The sequence below is a fragment of the Nelusetta ayraudi genome, unplaced genomic scaffold, assembly GCF_046127955.1.
Source record: "Nelusetta ayraudi isolate G7.1 ecotype Tasmania unplaced genomic scaffold, CSIRO-AGI_Nayr_v1 ptg000136l, whole genome shotgun sequence".
Taxonomy (NCBI): Eukaryota; Metazoa; Chordata; class Actinopteri; order Tetraodontiformes; family Monacanthidae; genus Nelusetta; species Nelusetta ayraudi.
Window position 1 is genome coordinate 6880538 of NW_027466186.1, and position 18192 is coordinate 6898729.

General features: G+C 43.8%; 2 protein-coding genes across 2 annotated transcripts in view; both read right to left on the minus strand.

Annotated features, from left to right (window-relative positions):
* Window positions 1-6067: 6067 nt before the first annotated feature.
* LOC142879387 (endothelin-2-like) lies at window positions 6068-8942 on the minus strand. Its single transcript, XM_076012636.1, has 5 exons — window positions 8383-8942; window positions 7570-7726; window positions 7308-7421; window positions 6700-6765; window positions 6068-6593 (listed from the first exon to the last, which is right to left on the minus strand). Exons 1-5 carry the CDS (start codon window positions 8438-8440, stop codon window positions 6527-6529), a joined length of 462 nt encoding a protein of 153 aa, XP_075868751.1. The 5' UTR covers window positions 8441-8942; the 3' UTR covers window positions 6068-6526.
* Window positions 8943-11513: 2571 nt separating this feature from the next.
* hivep3b (HIVEP zinc finger 3b) overlaps window positions 11514-18192 on the minus strand; it is a 39807-nt gene continuing 33128 nt past the window's right edge. The window contains exons 5-9 of the mRNA XM_076012548.1: window positions 17587-17732; window positions 15672-15847; window positions 15058-15159; window positions 13688-14352; window positions 11514-13124 (exon numbers count right to left, since the gene is read on the minus strand). Of these exons, the coding sequence (XP_075868663.1) occupies window positions 12486-13124; window positions 13688-14352; window positions 15058-15159; window positions 15672-15847; window positions 17587-17732 (1728 nt within the window). The 3' untranslated portion in view covers window positions 11514-12485. The remainder of the gene's footprint in view (window positions 13125-13687; window positions 14353-15057; window positions 15160-15671; window positions 15848-17586; window positions 17733-18192) is intronic.

Below are 18192 nucleotides of genomic sequence, written 5' to 3' on the forward strand. Positions count from 1 at the left end.
CTTGTTTTTTTTGTTGTTTTTTTATCACTGGAAATAAAACAGTTTATAAATTATGGCACAAATCAAAACCTTCTGTAGTTGTTTATCTGCATGGAGAACAACACCATCCCACGCACCGATTGATACACTTGCCATACTGCAAACTCATAGTTGTACCAGTGAGTGCATTTTATCCTATCACAATTTCACCATTTAAAAAAAAATAAATTTGTACTTTTTAAATGTTCCTTTGTATATCATTTTGTGTGAAGCATCCTCCCCGCCCAGTTTTGATACTTGAGATATTTTACTATCACAATGGGCTACCTCATTCAGATTACATATTAACTTTATTAGCTGATTTATCAATGAGTTGCCTTTATACATTTTAGATTAGGTCTAATAATTACTTGTTAATGGCATCCATGCTGTCTATACAATGTGTGCAGTTCTGAAAGTTTTAAAGATATAATTGATAATGTATCAAAAAAAAATGATGATGATGATGATGATGATGATTCTTCTTCTTCTTCTTCTTCTTCTTCTTCTTCTTCTTCTTCTTATTATTATTATTATTATTATTATTATTATTATTATTATTATTATTATATTCAATACCCATTGCCTCCCTGCTTGGCACTCAGTATTCAGGGTTGGAATTGGGGGGTTAGATCACCCAATGATTCCCGGGCTGCTGCTCACCGCTCTCCCCCAGGGCATGATGGATCAAATGCGGAGGACTAATTTCGCATCCTTCGGCATGTGACAATCACTGGGACTTTGACTTTGAATGGAACATGATGATGGACATGAAGTATTTCTTTTTTAAAGTCATCAGTGTAGTTTTAATGGTGAATTCATTGTAGTCAGAGGCCATCTACTGGCCAGGAAGAGTAATAGCATTGAGGAGGGATGGAGTGTGGGGGCAGGATAATGTGATAGGAATGTTCTTTGATATCGGAACATATCTTCCACTCACAGGCAGCATGAACAATGTGACCTACAGGGAAAAACCCCAGCAATGCAGTTATTCTGGATTCCTTTTGCCGTTGTGGTGTAACAAATCCCTTATTGAGGAAGCAGATGGATGATTAAAACATCACACAAAAGCAGCTTTGTTTGTAATCTTTTCAGTTCAACAGTTTATGACATACCTAATAACTTATCACCTGGATGATTAAGTTGTGACATTGCCATCTGACCTGGTGCCATGGCAATTATCATGTCTTTTTTTTTTTTTTTTTTTTTTTTTTTTTTTTTTGTAAATGGATGAAACAAGTCCGAGTGCAGCAGCAATGGGGTGAGATGCATCAAAGGACACACCACTTGAACTTTGAGTTTGGGATGATCACAATGACTAATCAGCATGACACTGCACACATCCATCCCAACACTTGAAAAGATATAGCATGCATGTATATTAAAAGGGTTTGCAGTTTATGTATCATATTTTATCTCTTGGTTAAATTTCAACTTATTCTGACTGTGCCAGTTAATCTGACAAGAGTTTAAAAAGATGACAATTTCATTCAGATAAAGAAAAATCAATAAAATTTATTGAGAGGCTAATGATTGTCTTCATCATCCAGTAAAAGATAAAAAAAAAAAAAATCCATTATATCAAAAATAATGGCAAAGAAAAGGGAAGAAGAATTCAAGAATGTCTTTGAATAAGCAAAGTTTAAAAAAGGCGAAATGTAACAAGTTTCACATTGTAAACCGGCTGATTTTTGACGTAGTTTGTCCTTGGATCTTTGAATGAACTCTGCACCAATGGGACATGATAAAACACTTCGGCATGAGTTCAACTTTACTTATCATCCAAGCATTGTATTCTAATGATGAAAGACAGCACTGCATTCAACTCAAAAAGGGGTTATATACCTCCTTGAAAGTCAAGCCCTGCCCTTTGCCCTGTTACACTGTCCCAGCCATTCAACTCCTGCCAAGGTTTCATAACGCAGAGGCAGCACACAGTGTTGCACAGTATGCACGGTTCCTTTATGTGTTGTGTTTTTCACATGTTAACATGAGCGGGGCAGGCAGATGTGTCAGCCTAGAATGATTGCAATGCACACTGGAGGGTTAAATACACACTTTGTGTTTATTTTCCTGTGTTTTGCACTCATGAAAACACATACCCCCCCTATAGTTTGTTTCCAATCTGCACCCAGTTTGTGTGTGGCTGAGGTGCTGGGCTATTGCTTCAGTCCGCATTTTTCCTGCTGCAGCTGTGGAGTGTTCATCCGCTGGCTCCAGGACCTTGACCCCTTCCCCCTCCCCCAAATATTTTGTTCCATAACGACTCGGATTGAGTTATTATAAAAGAAAACCTAAACATGGTCACACCCACAATTTATGACTGATGCCACGCAATCCATGAATAAAGGCAGGTGCATACAGTCATCATCAGGATTGGCACGAGAATCCACTGACCCCGTTGTGTAACTGATCACACCGAAAGTATTCAAGGAATGTTTACTGACTGCGTTAAATAAGGCAGGGATGTATCTCTTGTGAAGGGGGAACTAAATATACAAAAAGGCCAAGTATGAAAGGCCAAACCACTTATTTACATTGTGCTATTATGGCACATGCATAATATAAACTATATTGTTCATTGTTATTATTATGAACTGATGTTTTTGGGACTAAACCAAATCTGTGTCACGAATCCTAACCTAACTTACTGTAACTATGACTCCGCATTAAAGTTTGAATCAGTTATGTAACTGATTCAACTAACTGTTGTAACTAACTGTAAACCCATTTTTACCGGTATATAGCTTTTGATGGTGTTTGCTCTCTGATGATACAAGCAGAACTTTCTGTGGAATGGAAAACCAGCCATATTATCAAGTAACATTCAAACGTCATCGTCCACAAGACGAAAAGAAAAACATTATATATGATAAGATGGATAGGACAGAGAGTTGGAATAACGTGTAGCTGCTTTGCACACCACCATTTAAAATGGGGTTGCGTCTCAGATACAACACAACAATCTGAGCTCCAGGAGAGGAGAGTCACAGGGTGACTGAGTTCTTCACACAATGGCAATGAGAGTGAGTTGTTTTCTATGGAGAGAAATAGGAACTTTCTGTTTTGAAACCAGAAGTTGGCTAAAGTGAAGTTAATTTACCCCCAGAGGCCTTCTGCAATTTTCTCAGTAACATATGAGAACAAAATCTAAAAAATATTTGCAGCCAAATGTGTGTAATATGGGACCTCTACTCAATTGTTGTTGCCCAGCAGCCCACATTAAATGCTAAAATTCACGATTCCTATAATTCCAGAAGTAGAAGTGGCGCCCACAACTTTAGTGGAAACCAGTGCTTTTATCGATGCAAAGTTGCTACTGTTCCAGCACCATGGACAGAGACCTACTTACGACACTGCTCAAAGTCCAGCTGATACAGTGTCGGCCCTGTTTCCTCATTACTCACATTACATTAGTTAATCATCAACTCAAATGTCTTTGTTTCCATATAAACATTATCTCTTCTCCAATACCTCAGGTTGGATGAAACACCTCATCATAAACTTTCCCAGCCATGACGGCTCATAGTTTCTGGTGACTGGCCTGAGATTAGCATGTTGCTTCCTGTCGTTTTTCCGCTGTGTTTCTTCGGAATGCCGGGGCTGTGTCCTGTTTTGCAGTGTGAGACTACTATGCTCCTGACAGTTAAGGAGCTCAGGTAGAGTAAAGGACAGGTAAGGTTTTTCTTGTGAAAACAACAATGAAGAAAATGGGTTGTGAAGGTCACAGTGAACATGCTAACAGTACAACAGATCACTTCCATTAAAATTACAACTTGGAAAAGTTAAGACAAACACCAGGCAAACGGCTATAATGACTCTGAAATGGACACGTGAACATTAAAGTCTGGCTATAATGCTGCATTATGCTCTGTAGCTTTTAGCATGGCTGCTAAAGGTTGTTCTTGTTTGGCTTGTACAAGGTAGTTATGTATAATCAACGCAGTGTTTATGAAAGAGAGGTCATAACTCTTGATAAAGCAGCCAAAAGTACTAGGTGCTTTGTTTGACTAGAAATCTGATCTACTCGTTCAAAACACTCAAAACAAACTAACCATTTCAGATTGCGGTTAACCAGCAGCTTTCATGCTCCACGAGGTAAAATTATCAAACCACAAACATACATTTGCCCCCTGAAAATTGCAAAATGAAAGCTGACAAACCAGTCAAGGTCTACAGGACAGGGGGAAAACCCCTGGCATAGACAAGGCCATACAACTGATGTGAAATGACCTAAAACCTCATTCGTAATTGTCTCAGGAGCAGCAGGATCAGATGGTAGAAGGCTCTGCCAGTGCATATGACTTGGGGTAAACAGCCGCTTGACCATCTTTTCCAAGTCAGCATTGCGTTCCCATGGTCCTTTGTTCCCAGTGTCCTGTGTTCCCTACAAGGTTGGGATTTGAATCAAATTGTACAGCAGTGACTGGGAGACACACTTACCCTATAAATGATAAGATACTGTAGGGCCCTGAGGAACTACAGAGAACAAAGAGACTTTAGACCTTAGTTCTTTTGGAAAAAAGGGACCTTTTGAAATGAAGAAAAAAGGAAACTGGGAACATAAAGCCCATGGAACTTAGGTTGTGGTAACCTGGAACGAAGGATCCATGGAGGAACTGGGGAATTTATGGCTGATAGGCCTGTGAACCAAGGTCTTGGGGACTTAGTACCATCGGAACAAAGGCTCTGGGAACTTAGTGCCCAGGGGAACTCAGTATTCTAGAGCTAAGGAACTTAATGCTCTTAAAGCTTTGGATGACTGTACCAATGATCACAGTTCTCCCCTCAACCATCTTCACCATTTCTGTATCTTACCTGCCAACACTGACACTCAACTGGAGCCTCAATTCTTTCCGGGTCTGACAAAACATGTGCTCAATCGCAGCGCAGCCTGGTTTATTCCCTCCGTTCACAGCACACTGAGCAAGTCTCTACTCTGCTGAGAGCTGAATGTGGGATCGTCAGGTTAATTTATTTGGTTTGCCCTTTGAGTTTCTAATTTGGCCTCTATCCAGTCAGATAAGGGAGAGGGGATGGGTTTAGGTTTATTACCGATAAAGCAGCCACCAGAGGGAGATTAAAAGGCTTGGCTACCACTCACCACTCATTGTTGCAATAAGGTTTGTTTGTCTGACTTTTGCGGCATTGTGTTCAGCAATGCATTCATTGATATACCACGTGGCCTATATGTAATTCTGTGTGAGGCCAACTTGTGGTTTTTGCTCAGGCCTGTCTCAAAGAAATGGCTGCGGGGGCACTTTCCATAGAATAGGGCAGAGGAAGTATGAGAGGAATGAAACTGTGTGCAACAACGCGAGAACAACTGCTGAAATTAGAAGTCTTTGGTCTTTTCATCCTTCTGTGCAATTTGATTGGATGGAAAAGAAAATACACCAGCTCTGCGCCACCTTATCCAGCCGATGACAGATGAAATCTCTCGAGCGATTGTTTTCTTTCGGCCCCGGCCCCTCTTCTGTTCTCCTGCATACTCAGGTGTGCTCGGACGGTATGTACAGTGCGAGCAGTCAGAGAGGAACACGGGGTGACAGGGTGTTCGGTGCCTCTCTCTAACCCCCAAAGCAAATTACAAAAAGCTGCATTCTTTCCACAGATCCTTGTGATAACACGGCCCGCGCTGCACTGAAAAGTATGTAAACTTATTATCGACGGGAGCCTTGCATTCCTGCACTATTCATCCATCTCAGGCCTCCTTTGAAACTCACAAATGTGTTTGCACGTCACTCAGTGGGCGCACATGTTTTCAGCTGAGGTTGGCTTTGAACCCAATCATTCTTCCTGCTAAGTCGCCTCATTTATGCTATGGCCTTGCCCCGAACAAGTGGGAAAGGACAATAAATGACAAAAGAGGGCATAAACAAGAAATGTGGGTCAAGTTTTCTCTATTTCTCTATTAGTTTCCTCCTACGTTAATCTGATTGACGAGAAGAAGAAAAGCTTTCAGTCAACACTTTTGCACTAATCTTTATTGTACATTTATTTTTTTTTTTTAAAGAAAATTACTTACAAGCAATTGAATGATTGTTGAACTTAAAATATGTACATGGAAGATGTATAAAAGCATATATTTCCTAAACATACAAACAAATGCACTGTGTGCTGGAAAAGTCCTGGTCATGTGTGGCGCAGTATGAATGCACCTTTTCCTACTAAGACCTCCACATCCTGGTCTCTTTGCCCCAGCCGGCCTGCACAGTGACAAAGACACAACGTCTCGAGCTGTCGACAAGCACAAACACGAGCCGAGCTGCGGCTCTGCCGTCCCGTCAGCTGCTCCTCTGCATCTGTCTCCGTGACGTATTCGCAGAACGTCGCTGAACGGACAACTCTTTGCGCCGTCGCAGCCGTTCCCTCGCAGCCGTTCCCTCGCCGGGTTTTTTCAGCAGCCCCAGTAGTTTGCCACCTCTCTGTTGGAGTAGATTGGCCCATTCAGGTTGCCTGCTGCTCTCTACCTCTCACTTTTTCCGCCTCGGCGGACTTCTTGGCATTAACGTGCCTCTCTCTTCTGAGCCTGGACTGAACCGGGCACGTGCAGAGGTTTCTTGGCCAGCGCTCTGAGGGATCGGAAAAAATTCAAGGCAGATCCACCTGAGAACAGTTCAAGCGTTGGTTCGTTTTCTGGCAATTTTCCAGCTTTGTCTGGTCGTTCGGAGCTCTCACCTCAGGATGTTGAGCATCATGAGCGCACGTCTCCTTGCCAATGGTTTTGGAGAGTCGGGCTCAGAGCTGTGTAGGGAACACATGATGGTCAAAACCACTTGAACAGCCAGACTCGAGCTGACATTGCAGTTTTTCACTGATGCTTTATTGACATCCTTCCAGTTAAACAGCAACCCGTTTTAAACAGAAATGTTCAGCTGTGTTTTCAGTTTTATACTCATGCTAACGTCCTTCTCAATCTCTTTATGTTTACAGCCTCGTTGGATGTTTAATGGTAAAGGAACTATAACGTAAGATGATGACCTCCTCCCACTGTCTTTGGTATTTACATGAAGCCAATGATGGTCATCTACGGCCTGGTGAGCCAATCAAAACCTGTTTATGGGCCTGACTTCCGCGTCTATGCGATCGCTTGATGATGGCAGCCTCAGACAGTCGGAACACTGCTGCCTTTACAAGCTAATGATATCACTGCAGTAAAAAAAAAAATTTTTTCCACGCCTTCCACTCCTTGTCCTTGGTATTTACAAACTAAGCAGTGACTTTATGTGGCCCAGAAGACGGAGAGGCTTTAAAAGAAAAAAAAGCTGAAAAAGAGCTGAGCTCACCTTTGCAGGCAGAAGTTGCTGCAGGTTTTATCATCGGGGTTGGCACAAGCGCAACGGGAAGTAGACCTCCTGCGTCTGGACAGCGGGCTGCCCACACCGTAACCTGTTGTCTTACTGCAGAACAAAAATGATCCCGTGTTATGAATGCGGTAAACACATAGACATTATCCAGACTTTGATCTTTGATACCCGATGCACCTACAACAACAACTACACAACAACTATTACTACTTCTACCCACGTGTGTGTTCTCAAAACCTACCTGGGTGTATTGACCCAGATTATATCCAGGTGGCAGAAGTAGTGGCACTCTGAGTCCAGCTGGCTGCTGCAGGAACAGCGCTTGGTCCTCAGCCCGTGCGACGGCGTGCTGTCGGCAGCCTCCACCTCCTGCTGTCTCGCCACTGGAAGGGCCAAACCTGGTGGGAGACGCAGAGGCGCTCAGTCACTGAAACCAAAACATTTCATCTAGAGAATCCAGAGAAGGCAATCCAACTGTGAGTCACGCTGCCTTTACCCTCTAACTGCTTTTCAAATCACAAAACAGAGGGGACTGTTACATAACCACCTATCATGGAGTGGTTTCGCATTGGTGAACAAGCACAAAATCACTTAAAGACAGACATAAAAAAAACAAACAATGTTTACAAACAATAGACAAGCCCTCCCCCCAACACACCCCAACCAATCTAATCCCTTGTGGTTTATTACGGACAGTTTCAAAGTTTATGTCAATATTTAGCAGTAGTAAAAATTCTCTCCGAGATAAACCGAGCGCGATAGATTAGTCCCTGCATGTGTTGTCTCTTCCTGGTCAGGACGCAGCTTGAGCGGTGTGCTCGGAGCCGGTGCTGCTGCCGTGCACGGGCTGAAGTCAGCGTGCACAAAGCTGCAAAGCCACAGAGCACATGGCAGGCACGTGCACGCGAAAGTTCAGAGAAACGTGTTTCTTGAAACATTTATCATAGACAAATGAAAATGCTGCAGGGATCTGAATCTTCCCACTGACACCATGCCTATTCCATGAAACCAAAAAAAGATAAATACAAATGTGAAAAGGTTGAAAGGTACTCACCATCCTGCACGGAGGCCCAGAGGGTGATGAGAAGAAGAATGCTGGCGTTGGTACCCATGGTGTGGCAGTGGCTGAACGGTGCTCTGCTGAGACTTTCTCCTGTAGTTCACAACTCTGTTGCATGTCACGGTGCTGCAGCGTGTGTGCAGGTGCCTCGGCTCCGTCGCTCCTTTATATCTGCTCTCCCTCACAAGATGCTCCACCCACATGTGCTTCCGGTGCAGCCCCAGTGTGCGACCCCGAGGGCGTCCAGAAACTGTGACACATTCCAGGAATATTTGATACCACGGAGCCTCCCTGCTGCGCCGCTGCCACCTGCTGAGTGAGGCCGCACGACGCCCGCAGTTTTCCTCCTGCGATGACGCGAAAAACATTTTGATGATGAGATGATGTGTGGTGCAATTTCACTGCTGAAGTGAGAAAGTGCCAAAATGTAAAGGAAGAACAGATACAGTGCTACTTCATGTTTGTAAATGTTGACAAAGGATATGATGATGGATGATGCTGCTGTTCATTACAGGTTTAAATGAACACAAAGTTGATTTACCAAACCATATAATCATGTTTCAAAAATGATGAATAAGATGATAGAAAATAATGATGTTTCATTATTGTGAGTCATTGGCTTGTACCAGCGAGAATGGCAGAGAATGGCTCCAAGCTGGCCTGTCAAAGGAATACTTGTGTGTTCCATGTGCTTTTGCTCCACTGTTCTCACTCTCACACTGTCTTCTTTAGTCTTGTGTTTTGATCAGCATGGAGGGACTCGTGAGCTGGCTTAAGCACAAGTTGTTGATCTTTCCATGTGAAGTGTTGCTCTAAAACAAGGCGTGTTCTTTTGAGATGTTATAATCGACATTACACAGGCCAATACCTGGACGGACACGTGCTGTGTCAGCAGTCCTGGAAACCAATCAACTTGATGTCGTTTAAGTAACTGTAAAATTATTTTTGAAACATCGCCCCCTGCAGAGAAAAACTACACAGTGTTTCATGACGTCAGAGTGGCTAGAAAACAAATCCTCTAACATCCTCAGGTGAGTTAGAAAATCACCTGATAAGAAACTGATAACTGTTTCTCACACTATGATTGAGTCCTTTCTTCTTTTCACTTTACAGCAGTGTCGGTATTCATTAATTAACTGCAGGAAAATGTTTCTCCTCCCAAAGAATGGAGCTTCTTAGGAACTTAAACAGCAATAATAATCAATCAATCAATCAATTAATATACAGCAGCAGATGACATATTTGCCACCTAGTCTGCGCTTCCTCTTTATCCGCATGATGTCGCCTCTGCCAAACTGTTACTGATTAAGTCTGATTGCTTTTGTGGTGTTTCCAGATCAAACCAAATCAACATCATCTGTCCCTGACCAGCAGTGGGTTTTGCGGCGAAAAAACAGTGAAGTGGCAATCAACAGCAGAATTAAATAATAAAAACAAAAACAAAACAATGGCAGCAGCAGAGCAAAGAAAAAAAGATTTCACGCTGAAATTCATGGTGATGATGACATTTTTTGGTTGTACAAGACCATTTCTTGCAGAGTTTAGACCTCTTTAGAATTTCTCTGTCCACCTTAGAAAGGAGGACAGCCACGCCATGATCCAAACTTAGTGTCCATCAGGCCATTCTGGTGTCCAACAGGATAAATAGTGTAAGGCAGGGTCATCGAGGAGGAGACTGCGATTCCTCCTCACATAATTATCTGTGGAGTGTCCGACGTGAAGCTGAGTTTGGCTCATCCTGCTTTTAGAGGGAAAGGCAAGTTTGTGTTTAGCCATTCTTTTGTGTCTTTACCAGCCCCTGTCCCAGTAACAGGTGTTTATTTTTAATTAGCTACCGAACCTCCTCGGTTCCCTCCCTGTAACATGTCATCTCGCCCCATCCTCACGCCGTGTCGGAGTAACACGCGGGGCTTTCCGAGAGGCCCCAGACACCACGCACAGCAGATAAAACCCTTTTTATGTATGGTCTAAAAATACCACCGCCTCTCTGTTAACTGTTCAGAGGCATTTTTCAGAGAAATGACAAGTCACAGCTAAAACATCGTCTTGCTTGCAAAAAAAAGTGTGCCTGAGTAGACTTTACGTAATCCACGTCCTGCAAGGCAGTTCTGAGCAGAATTAAGAAAAACAAATGTCTTTATGTATTCTAAATAATATTTTATACTCTTTGAGTTGGCAGCGGTGGCTTATATTAAAAAGATATCTGAAAGGATAACAGACACTTTAATCTTTATGGAATCCAGCCTTGTAATAAGCCTACATGGATAAAGTTGTTTGTTCACATGATAAAATGCGGCGTCCTCAGGACGACGCCTTAGTTGTTTATTAAATCCATTAACCTATATAGTCAGTCGCCAATCAGCATTTATTGATGTAATTGAAGTTCCGAACGGCTGCAGTCATTTTATTTTCACAAAGGTGTGCGTCCAACCTTTGGAGCGCAATCGAAAACAAAAAGCGAAAAAAAGAACAAGACCGTTACTAAACCAGCAGGTTTCAATCGAGATTCGGTGAGGACATCTAGTGGCAAGAAAAGACGCACGCATGCACGCGCGCGCACACATACACGCGCACGCACACTGTCCAGCAGGTCAGAACAGAAGCAGAAGCACTTTGAACAGATGTGCTGACACTGTGCAGGTTCAGGGTCACGAGATATAGTTCTGTCATTTGAAACCTTGCTTCATAGAAGGAGTGGGACTTTAATTGCTGGCATTGTAATCGCTGTCAGTTTTGCACATTTTTAAGCATAATTATTAAGAACGATGTAAAAATGAAATTTTAACTTATCCCTAAAGACATTGAGGACCAACCTCCGCGTGTCACTGGATGGTAAAACAGAAACTTACCACCAGTGAAAAGGGAGAGGCCTACAATACTTACAACAGTGCAGCAGAAGTGAACCCACCACAGTGACACCACATTACATCCAGATAAACCCTGTCAGTGTTTCTCTGTCAGTTCTCCAACTCCACTAGTGTTGCTGTTGGTGTGGACACATGCAAGAAATCATCGACAAACTTGCTTTGGTTTTACACAGTAAATGAAAAATAATGGCGCAGGCGTACTGACAATAACAAAGACAACCAAGCTACAAAGTGACAAGAAAGCACAAAACATAAGACTGTCGTGATTTTTCTTTTTTAATTTCTTCTCGAATGACTAGAAATTTAGCTGTGTGAAATCTACAGGGCACTTAATCCTCCTGTACCAGCCGAACGCATCACCTTGGTTACATTTCAAGTCACTTAAACATCATGAAAAAGACACAAAGAAGTAACAAAAGAAATCCTCATCTCAAATTAAAAAAAAAAGTTTTAAAAAAGTAAAAAATAAAACAACAACCTTGAAATGATGATCATAATCATCAAATAACAATAAATAAGGAGCACTCTTCCCTGTACAGAGATATACTCTAAATAAAATCTGTCATAATAAAAAATAGAACTTCAGTGCAATTCCTTTAACCACGTTCCTGCTGCTCTTTGAGTAATTCCATGTGACCGCTGCCTGTTGCCCTGCTATTCAAACTGATGGAACAAAAACAATCAAAACACCAAATATTTACCCTCCTGAATGACACAAAAAAGCAGATAGAAAATTTCACAGCCCTCTCTTTGTCTATCTGTAATGTACATCTCAAAACACAAGCCTGGACAGAAAAGGCACAAGTAACTACAATTTGAATAATACTGGACAAAATCCGGACAAAAAAAAAAAAAAAAAAAAATGAATTATTTTTGATTAAAGATTTTGGTCATTTACAAATTTATCAATGTTCCCCATATATATGTATAGATATTTTATATATCTATATATATATATATAAAACAGACATGAAGATTACCAGTATCAATAGAGATACAGGAAGGATATATTTATATATTCATATATATATTATATATAGATAGTCATTATTTTTTTTTAAAGAAAAAAGTGCATTTTATAACAAACCTGAATATTGCCAAAGACCAAACATTTAAGTTAACAATAGTATTGAAAACTGTATAAAAACAACAAAGCAATAAAAAAGCATGACTTGTGTAGCAACAGATAAAGCAAAATGTGATGCGTGACGCATCAAAGTGTGGACACCTCTACGTTCTCTGGTCTTTACTGGCTCCTGGGGCTCCTCCCTCCACCTGTGCACCTGCAGAGTGTGGCTCCTCCCCCTCCGGTGGACGTCCAATGACACGTGAGGGCCGAGGGGCTGCTTGGCTAAAGGCTGCTCTTGAAATGCCGCCTCTGTCGGGGAGTCCGGGGCTCTCAGTGTCAGGCCCGCGGGGGGTGTGGCTGGAGCCGGGAGAGCTGCCGTATTGCTTTGAGTCTGTGGTCTCAGATTCCAGTTTGGGACGTGACCCCGGCTGGCTGGTTCCTGCTGCCTGCTGCTCGAACCAGTGGTCTCCGGCAGTCCTGAGCCTTTGAGTTCTGGGAGTCCCGCCCCAGTGCGAGTCGAACCTCGCCAGTGAGGGTCCCTCAGAGGGCGGAGACGTGGGCGATGAGGGGGTGGTCGGGTGAGACCGGGGTCTGGCCTGTACCATTTGGATGCCGCCGATGGGAATCATCAGACAGGGGACCTTGGCTTGCTGGGAGTGCATGGGGAGGTGGCTGAAGGTGGTGTCTGTCGCCTGCAGGCCGGGGTAACCCTCGCCGCTGGAGAGTCGGAAACAAGCTGGAAACGAGCCGCCGCCGCTCTCTGCCGCTGTTGGGCCTTCCTTTGCAGTACCACTTTTGTCCTGCAGAGGGTGAGCGAGGACGTTAAAATTTGTTTTGCCATGGCAGTGTGTGGGGACAATTTAGAAACAACGTGAAAGGTGCAGAGGATATTTTTTGGGAGGGGGTGGGTTTCAGAATTCATGCATTAATCAATTTAAACGTAACTTAATGCTGGAACTTCCCTCTGGCAGGAGGTTCAGAAGTATCAGCAGCCGGACAAACAGACTCAGAGACACCGTTTACCTGTGGGCAATCAGGCTCCTAAATGCCTGACCACTATCCTCACTGGCAATTGGAATTTTGTTATTGTAGATGGTCATTTTTTACATGCTTATTTATTTATTTTACAGTCTACCTCATCACCAGTGAGGTACATGGGTCTTTTGAGTGTGTGAATGTGTGGCATGTGTGCGTCCTTACAGTTTCCCGATTGTCACTTGAATGTTTTAAACTTGTTATTCCTAATTGTTTTTGTATTGATAATCGTAGGACTTACTTTTCTTTCTTTTTATTGCACTATGGGGAGATAGCCCAACTAATTTCGCTGCAATGACAATAAAGGATATTTGGATTTGGTACTCACCGACTGGACGGGACCGCCCCTCGTACCTGGGCTCTCCCACGGCAGGCACCCGGCGGCCCTGTGCTGTAACCTGAGTGGTGAGGGAGGGGTCCTGGCTCGGGACGGGCGGTAGCAGCCGGGGGAGGTGGAGGGCCGCAGTGGGGAGAGGGTTCCGATGGGGGACGGGGCCCTCTCGGGGGACGGCGAGACGTGTTGGCCGGCCAGGGGCGTCTCCGGCCTGGGGGAGTGGCTGCGGACGGGCGGGGACAGCTCCAGGCGCGGGGACAGGCTGCGGCTGGGCGAGCAGCTCTCGCTGCTGGGGGAGAAGGTCCTCGGCGCCGCCTTCCAGGCCCTCTGGGAGAACAGCGCCCTCCTGCTGCCAGGCGAGGCGGCGCGCCTGCTGCTCCAGGCTCCTCTCGCGGACGGGGCTTCCTGAGAAGGGCCTGACGGCTCTCGCTCAGGGGTTCCCTGCCGTGAGTGGCGGCTGCAGCTGTACTGGCCCTCCGCTGACGGGTGCGTGTCCGAGGAGCAGGAGGACGGCTGGTCGTCGTGGGACGCGCACCCCTCTTCCTCATCGTCGTCGTTGTCGTCGTCCTCCTCGTCGCCCTCGGACTCCTCCACCTCTGAAAACTGGTGTCCCTCCCGCTCCTCCGAGGCGCAGGCGCGCTCGTCGCTTCCTGTTGTTTCTGCGGAGGCGAGAAAACAGGAAAACCTGACTTTAATCGCTGAAATCACGACTGAGAAAAACGACACGAGAAACATTGAAATACAATTTTCAGGGGCGAAGACAAACGGTCAGGGCAGCTGCGTGTCTCTTTTGTTCGCCGTCAAATCCGTTTTAAAAATAGAGTGTGTGGAAAAACAGGCTGGAATTTCATTGAGCACAACCGTGCCTCTGTTCACACACACTATGTCAGCAGCCTTTGTGAATGGAGAGATGGTTTCAACTGGACGTCCTTGGCGCTTTCGCTGCATTTCAGCACCAAAAAAAACGACGGTGTGACGGTTGCAGGTACAGGGAGGAGACGGCGAGGCCTGCTGGTTTTGAGGCTCGGGAAAGACAATGCAGGAAATAATGAGTGGATTCGGTGCTTCATCAAATTAGCCTGGTGGCACAACTGGATGTGACGCATCCCTTCAGGAGCGAAGGCACGCTTTGTGCCCAGACAAGTGGGAAAGCACCAGGCTACGGCAAATCAGCCCCATTCTTCATTTATTTATCTTTTCCTTCTCCGCATTTCTTATGCAAGGCCAAAGGCAGTAGAATAGAACATGGTGTTGCATAAGCTGTCAGCATCGAGCAGCTACGATGTTTCTCAGACAGTCCATCCAGCTGCGTGCCAGCACCGCTCCACCGTGGCGAGATGCGTCTCGGCCCCTCCGTCCAGTACCTGTTTCCTCGCTCTCCGGCTCGTCCACCGATGACTCAGACACTCCCATCGCCTGGCATTTTTTCCCATGAGCCTTGGACTTCATGTGTTTAGTAAGGTTCCCTACAAAGAGACAAAAATAAAGGCACAATGTTGTTGTCTGACACACACAGACTCATGACTCCAAAAGTCAAATGTGTTCACTGGGCATAAATAAAATACACGGCGACAGACCACAACATTACAGGAACTATGTGCATTTGACTGAGGGCTGTATTCTTCTGTACACAAATTGCACTCAATACCCAGACTAATGCTGCATAGGGAGCTACATCACATGACACAAAAATCAAATTTGCCAAAGCTCAACATCAGTTAAGCAAATAAAGTTGCTGTTGTCAGTGCCTTAAATATCAAATGACTGCAAAGAAACAATAATGGTGTCAAATATTGTGTTACCTTCCCTGTGGTCCAGTTAGCAGTCATCAAACATTTGGATTTGGCATATTTATGTTGTGTTTAGAGGATTTATGAAGAGTTTAAAATCAGACTCAATGCCTGATGTGAAATGTATGTATGTAATGAACCTTAAAAGAGTGAAAGTCTTTCTTGTAAACTCATTCTTTTTCACTTACCTTTGGTTTTGAAGGCAAAGTTGCAGTGCTTGCAAACATATGGACGGACATCGGTGTGCGTTCGGATGTGCTTCTTCAGCATGCTGGGCTTTTTACAGCGGATACCACACTCTCCACATTTGTACTTCCCCCGACCCCGACCTCTCACGTAAATGTACTCTTGGTCAGACTTAAACCTAAGAAGGAAGGACAATAGATTGCGAAATATTTGAAATTAATGCTCCAAAAAAACATAAATAGCAACACCTTAACGATTTTATCATTACATTTTTTTTTTTTAAATAAATACAGTAAATATGTGGATTTCACCAAACCAACCTGCTCGCTCGCTCTCACTCTCTCTCTCTCACACACACACACACACACACACACACACACACACACACACACACACACACACACACACACACAGCTATCTGAGAAACAAGGCTTTCTTTATGAAGTGGGTTGGGGAAGCCCCACCAAAAGCCCGGCAGCGCTGAGTCTCTTGGCTGCTCCCTCCTCTAAACCCTGGGCACACAGAGAATACCAGTTTTTCTGCTACGATCGGGTGGCCCAGCCAACAACAGCAACAGCTAAACAGAGGGAAGGGAAGCCTGACCATGGCCCACAACCTAAAATAGGGGCTAAATATAAAAATCAAGCACCACATTAAGTTGAGTCTATAAAAACATTGTTTATACACAATCTTGATGTTTACAGGAACGTTATTTGCAGACACAGTTTACCGCAGACATTTTACCTCTGAACATGAATTTTCCCCTCATAAAAAAAATAAATCTCTCACTACCAATGAAGAGAGATTTATTTTGAAATGTAACAATACAATGTGTGCTGCTTGTGTTACAGTGTATTCTGTGTAGTATCTCCAAGAGCTATGGCTGTGAACGATACAAAATGAGCACCAAGAGATGAGAATATTGTCACGGTCCCATATTAGACAAAATTCACTTTACAAAACAAGCAACCTCCCCAGAATGAGAAAAGCTCATTTTGAATTTCCTTTGCTTACTCGAGATACGTATTGGGGTTGGTATGAATCTCGAGTTCTGGATTGATTGGCTGGCCAGTTGGTGACTGGTCAATCAAGGAAGTGGCAAGGTCAACGTTTTTTTTTTTTATTCCCACCCCGACATACCCTTCCCCCCAAATTTTTGGAAAACATTTTTACCACTCAGATTTCTCTGAAGCTCACTCATAGGCTGAAAAGAAGAAGAAGAAGAAGAAGAAGAAGAAGAAGAAAAGAAAAGAAATCAAAATCTCAAGTTGTAAACAACAAAAAATGTAAACATGTACAAAAATTGAAAAAAAGAATGCTGAGTAAACATGTTGAAAATGAACTGTGGTGGATTGTTTTCCCTCTGAGGTGTCAAAGACCCCCTGTGGTTTCAGGTTATTGTTCCAGAGAGGTGTGTTTGAATGGGCCATCAAAATCCAGACACACAGTTTGCAGAGTGGTATTACTACTCCCACACCTCCATGTGCCCATTTGGATTTTTTTTTTTTTTTTTTTTTTTTTTCATCAGAGGGTTTTAGACCTGCAACTAACATGATTTAAAGCAAGTCCAAGTCGAGACCTGAAAAATGTCCCCGCTTGGCTTTCTGGTCCCCTGTTGGTGAATGTTTAATGAGACATATGTCCTCTGTGGGATATGTAGGTAAGTGTACACACACACACACACACACAAATGAGTATCTCTAAGATACTGATGCTGGTGCCAGCAGTGAGAGGAAAAAGCTTGGCTGCTGGTACAAATGAAGTCCCTGAAGGTGCCACCATCTGTTACTGTAATGGTCGATGTACTCTCATCAACTTCTCTGTTGTCATCAGGAGTTGCTTTGCAGCAGGAGTGAAGCCAACCCGTCACCACACTAAGAAAATGTTATTTTTTGACTGCCTCCCTGTACGTCTTACCCGCCTTCGAAGATTGGAAGACAATCGGCGTCACTCTGTTTGGAGGTGGAAGGTTCTTCCTCTTCTCTTGTCTTTTTTCTCTCCTCCCTTTTTTGTTGCTGCTGGTCCTTTACTTTATCGATGGTGCTGGATGGGTTGGCATGAACCTACACTCAGGACACATGGGGGAATTAAAAAGAACTTCAAGTACATTGCGTTTTACTCAAGTACGCATAGACTTCTCAGCACTCGACACAGTAAAACAATAACATCCAGGCTTAGTTACGCTAGTAGCAATATAATTTCGAACCATTGCCGGTAGAGACGGGGATCAGACTCTGGAGTTAAGGCGAGATGAGTTCATCTTGACTACAGTGGGCCAGACTTCTCTCATTTTTAAACATGCAGCGCAAGCACAAGGCTTAATTGCCTCCCGTTGAATCTGTAAGTAATCTACCTTAAGAGACACAGTGGACTTAATACAACTTTAGTCATGATGCGTATGAACAAATATCTCTCTAAAATGGATGGGGGAAAAACGATATGCCAGCAGTATGGTTTCTGTTTTATGTCCGCACAGCTTGTACAACTCAGTTCAAAAACATTGCAAACACAGAGTGATATTTC

Bases quoted from the DNA above. Each gene is read 5' to 3' on its own strand.
- LOC142879387 (XM_076012636.1), bottom strand. From the start codon at position 8,440: ATGGGTACCAACGCCAGCATTCTTCTTCTCATCACCCTCTGGGCCTCC. The intron at 7,727-8,382 runs GTGAGTACCTTT...GTCTCCCACCAG, and splicing joins CTGGGCCTCCGTGCAGGATG to GTTTGGCCCTTCCAGTGGCG. The intron at 6,594-6,699 runs GTGAGAGCTCCG...CCGATCCCTCAG, and splicing joins ATGATGCTCAACATCCTGAG to AGCGCTGGCCAAGAAACCTC.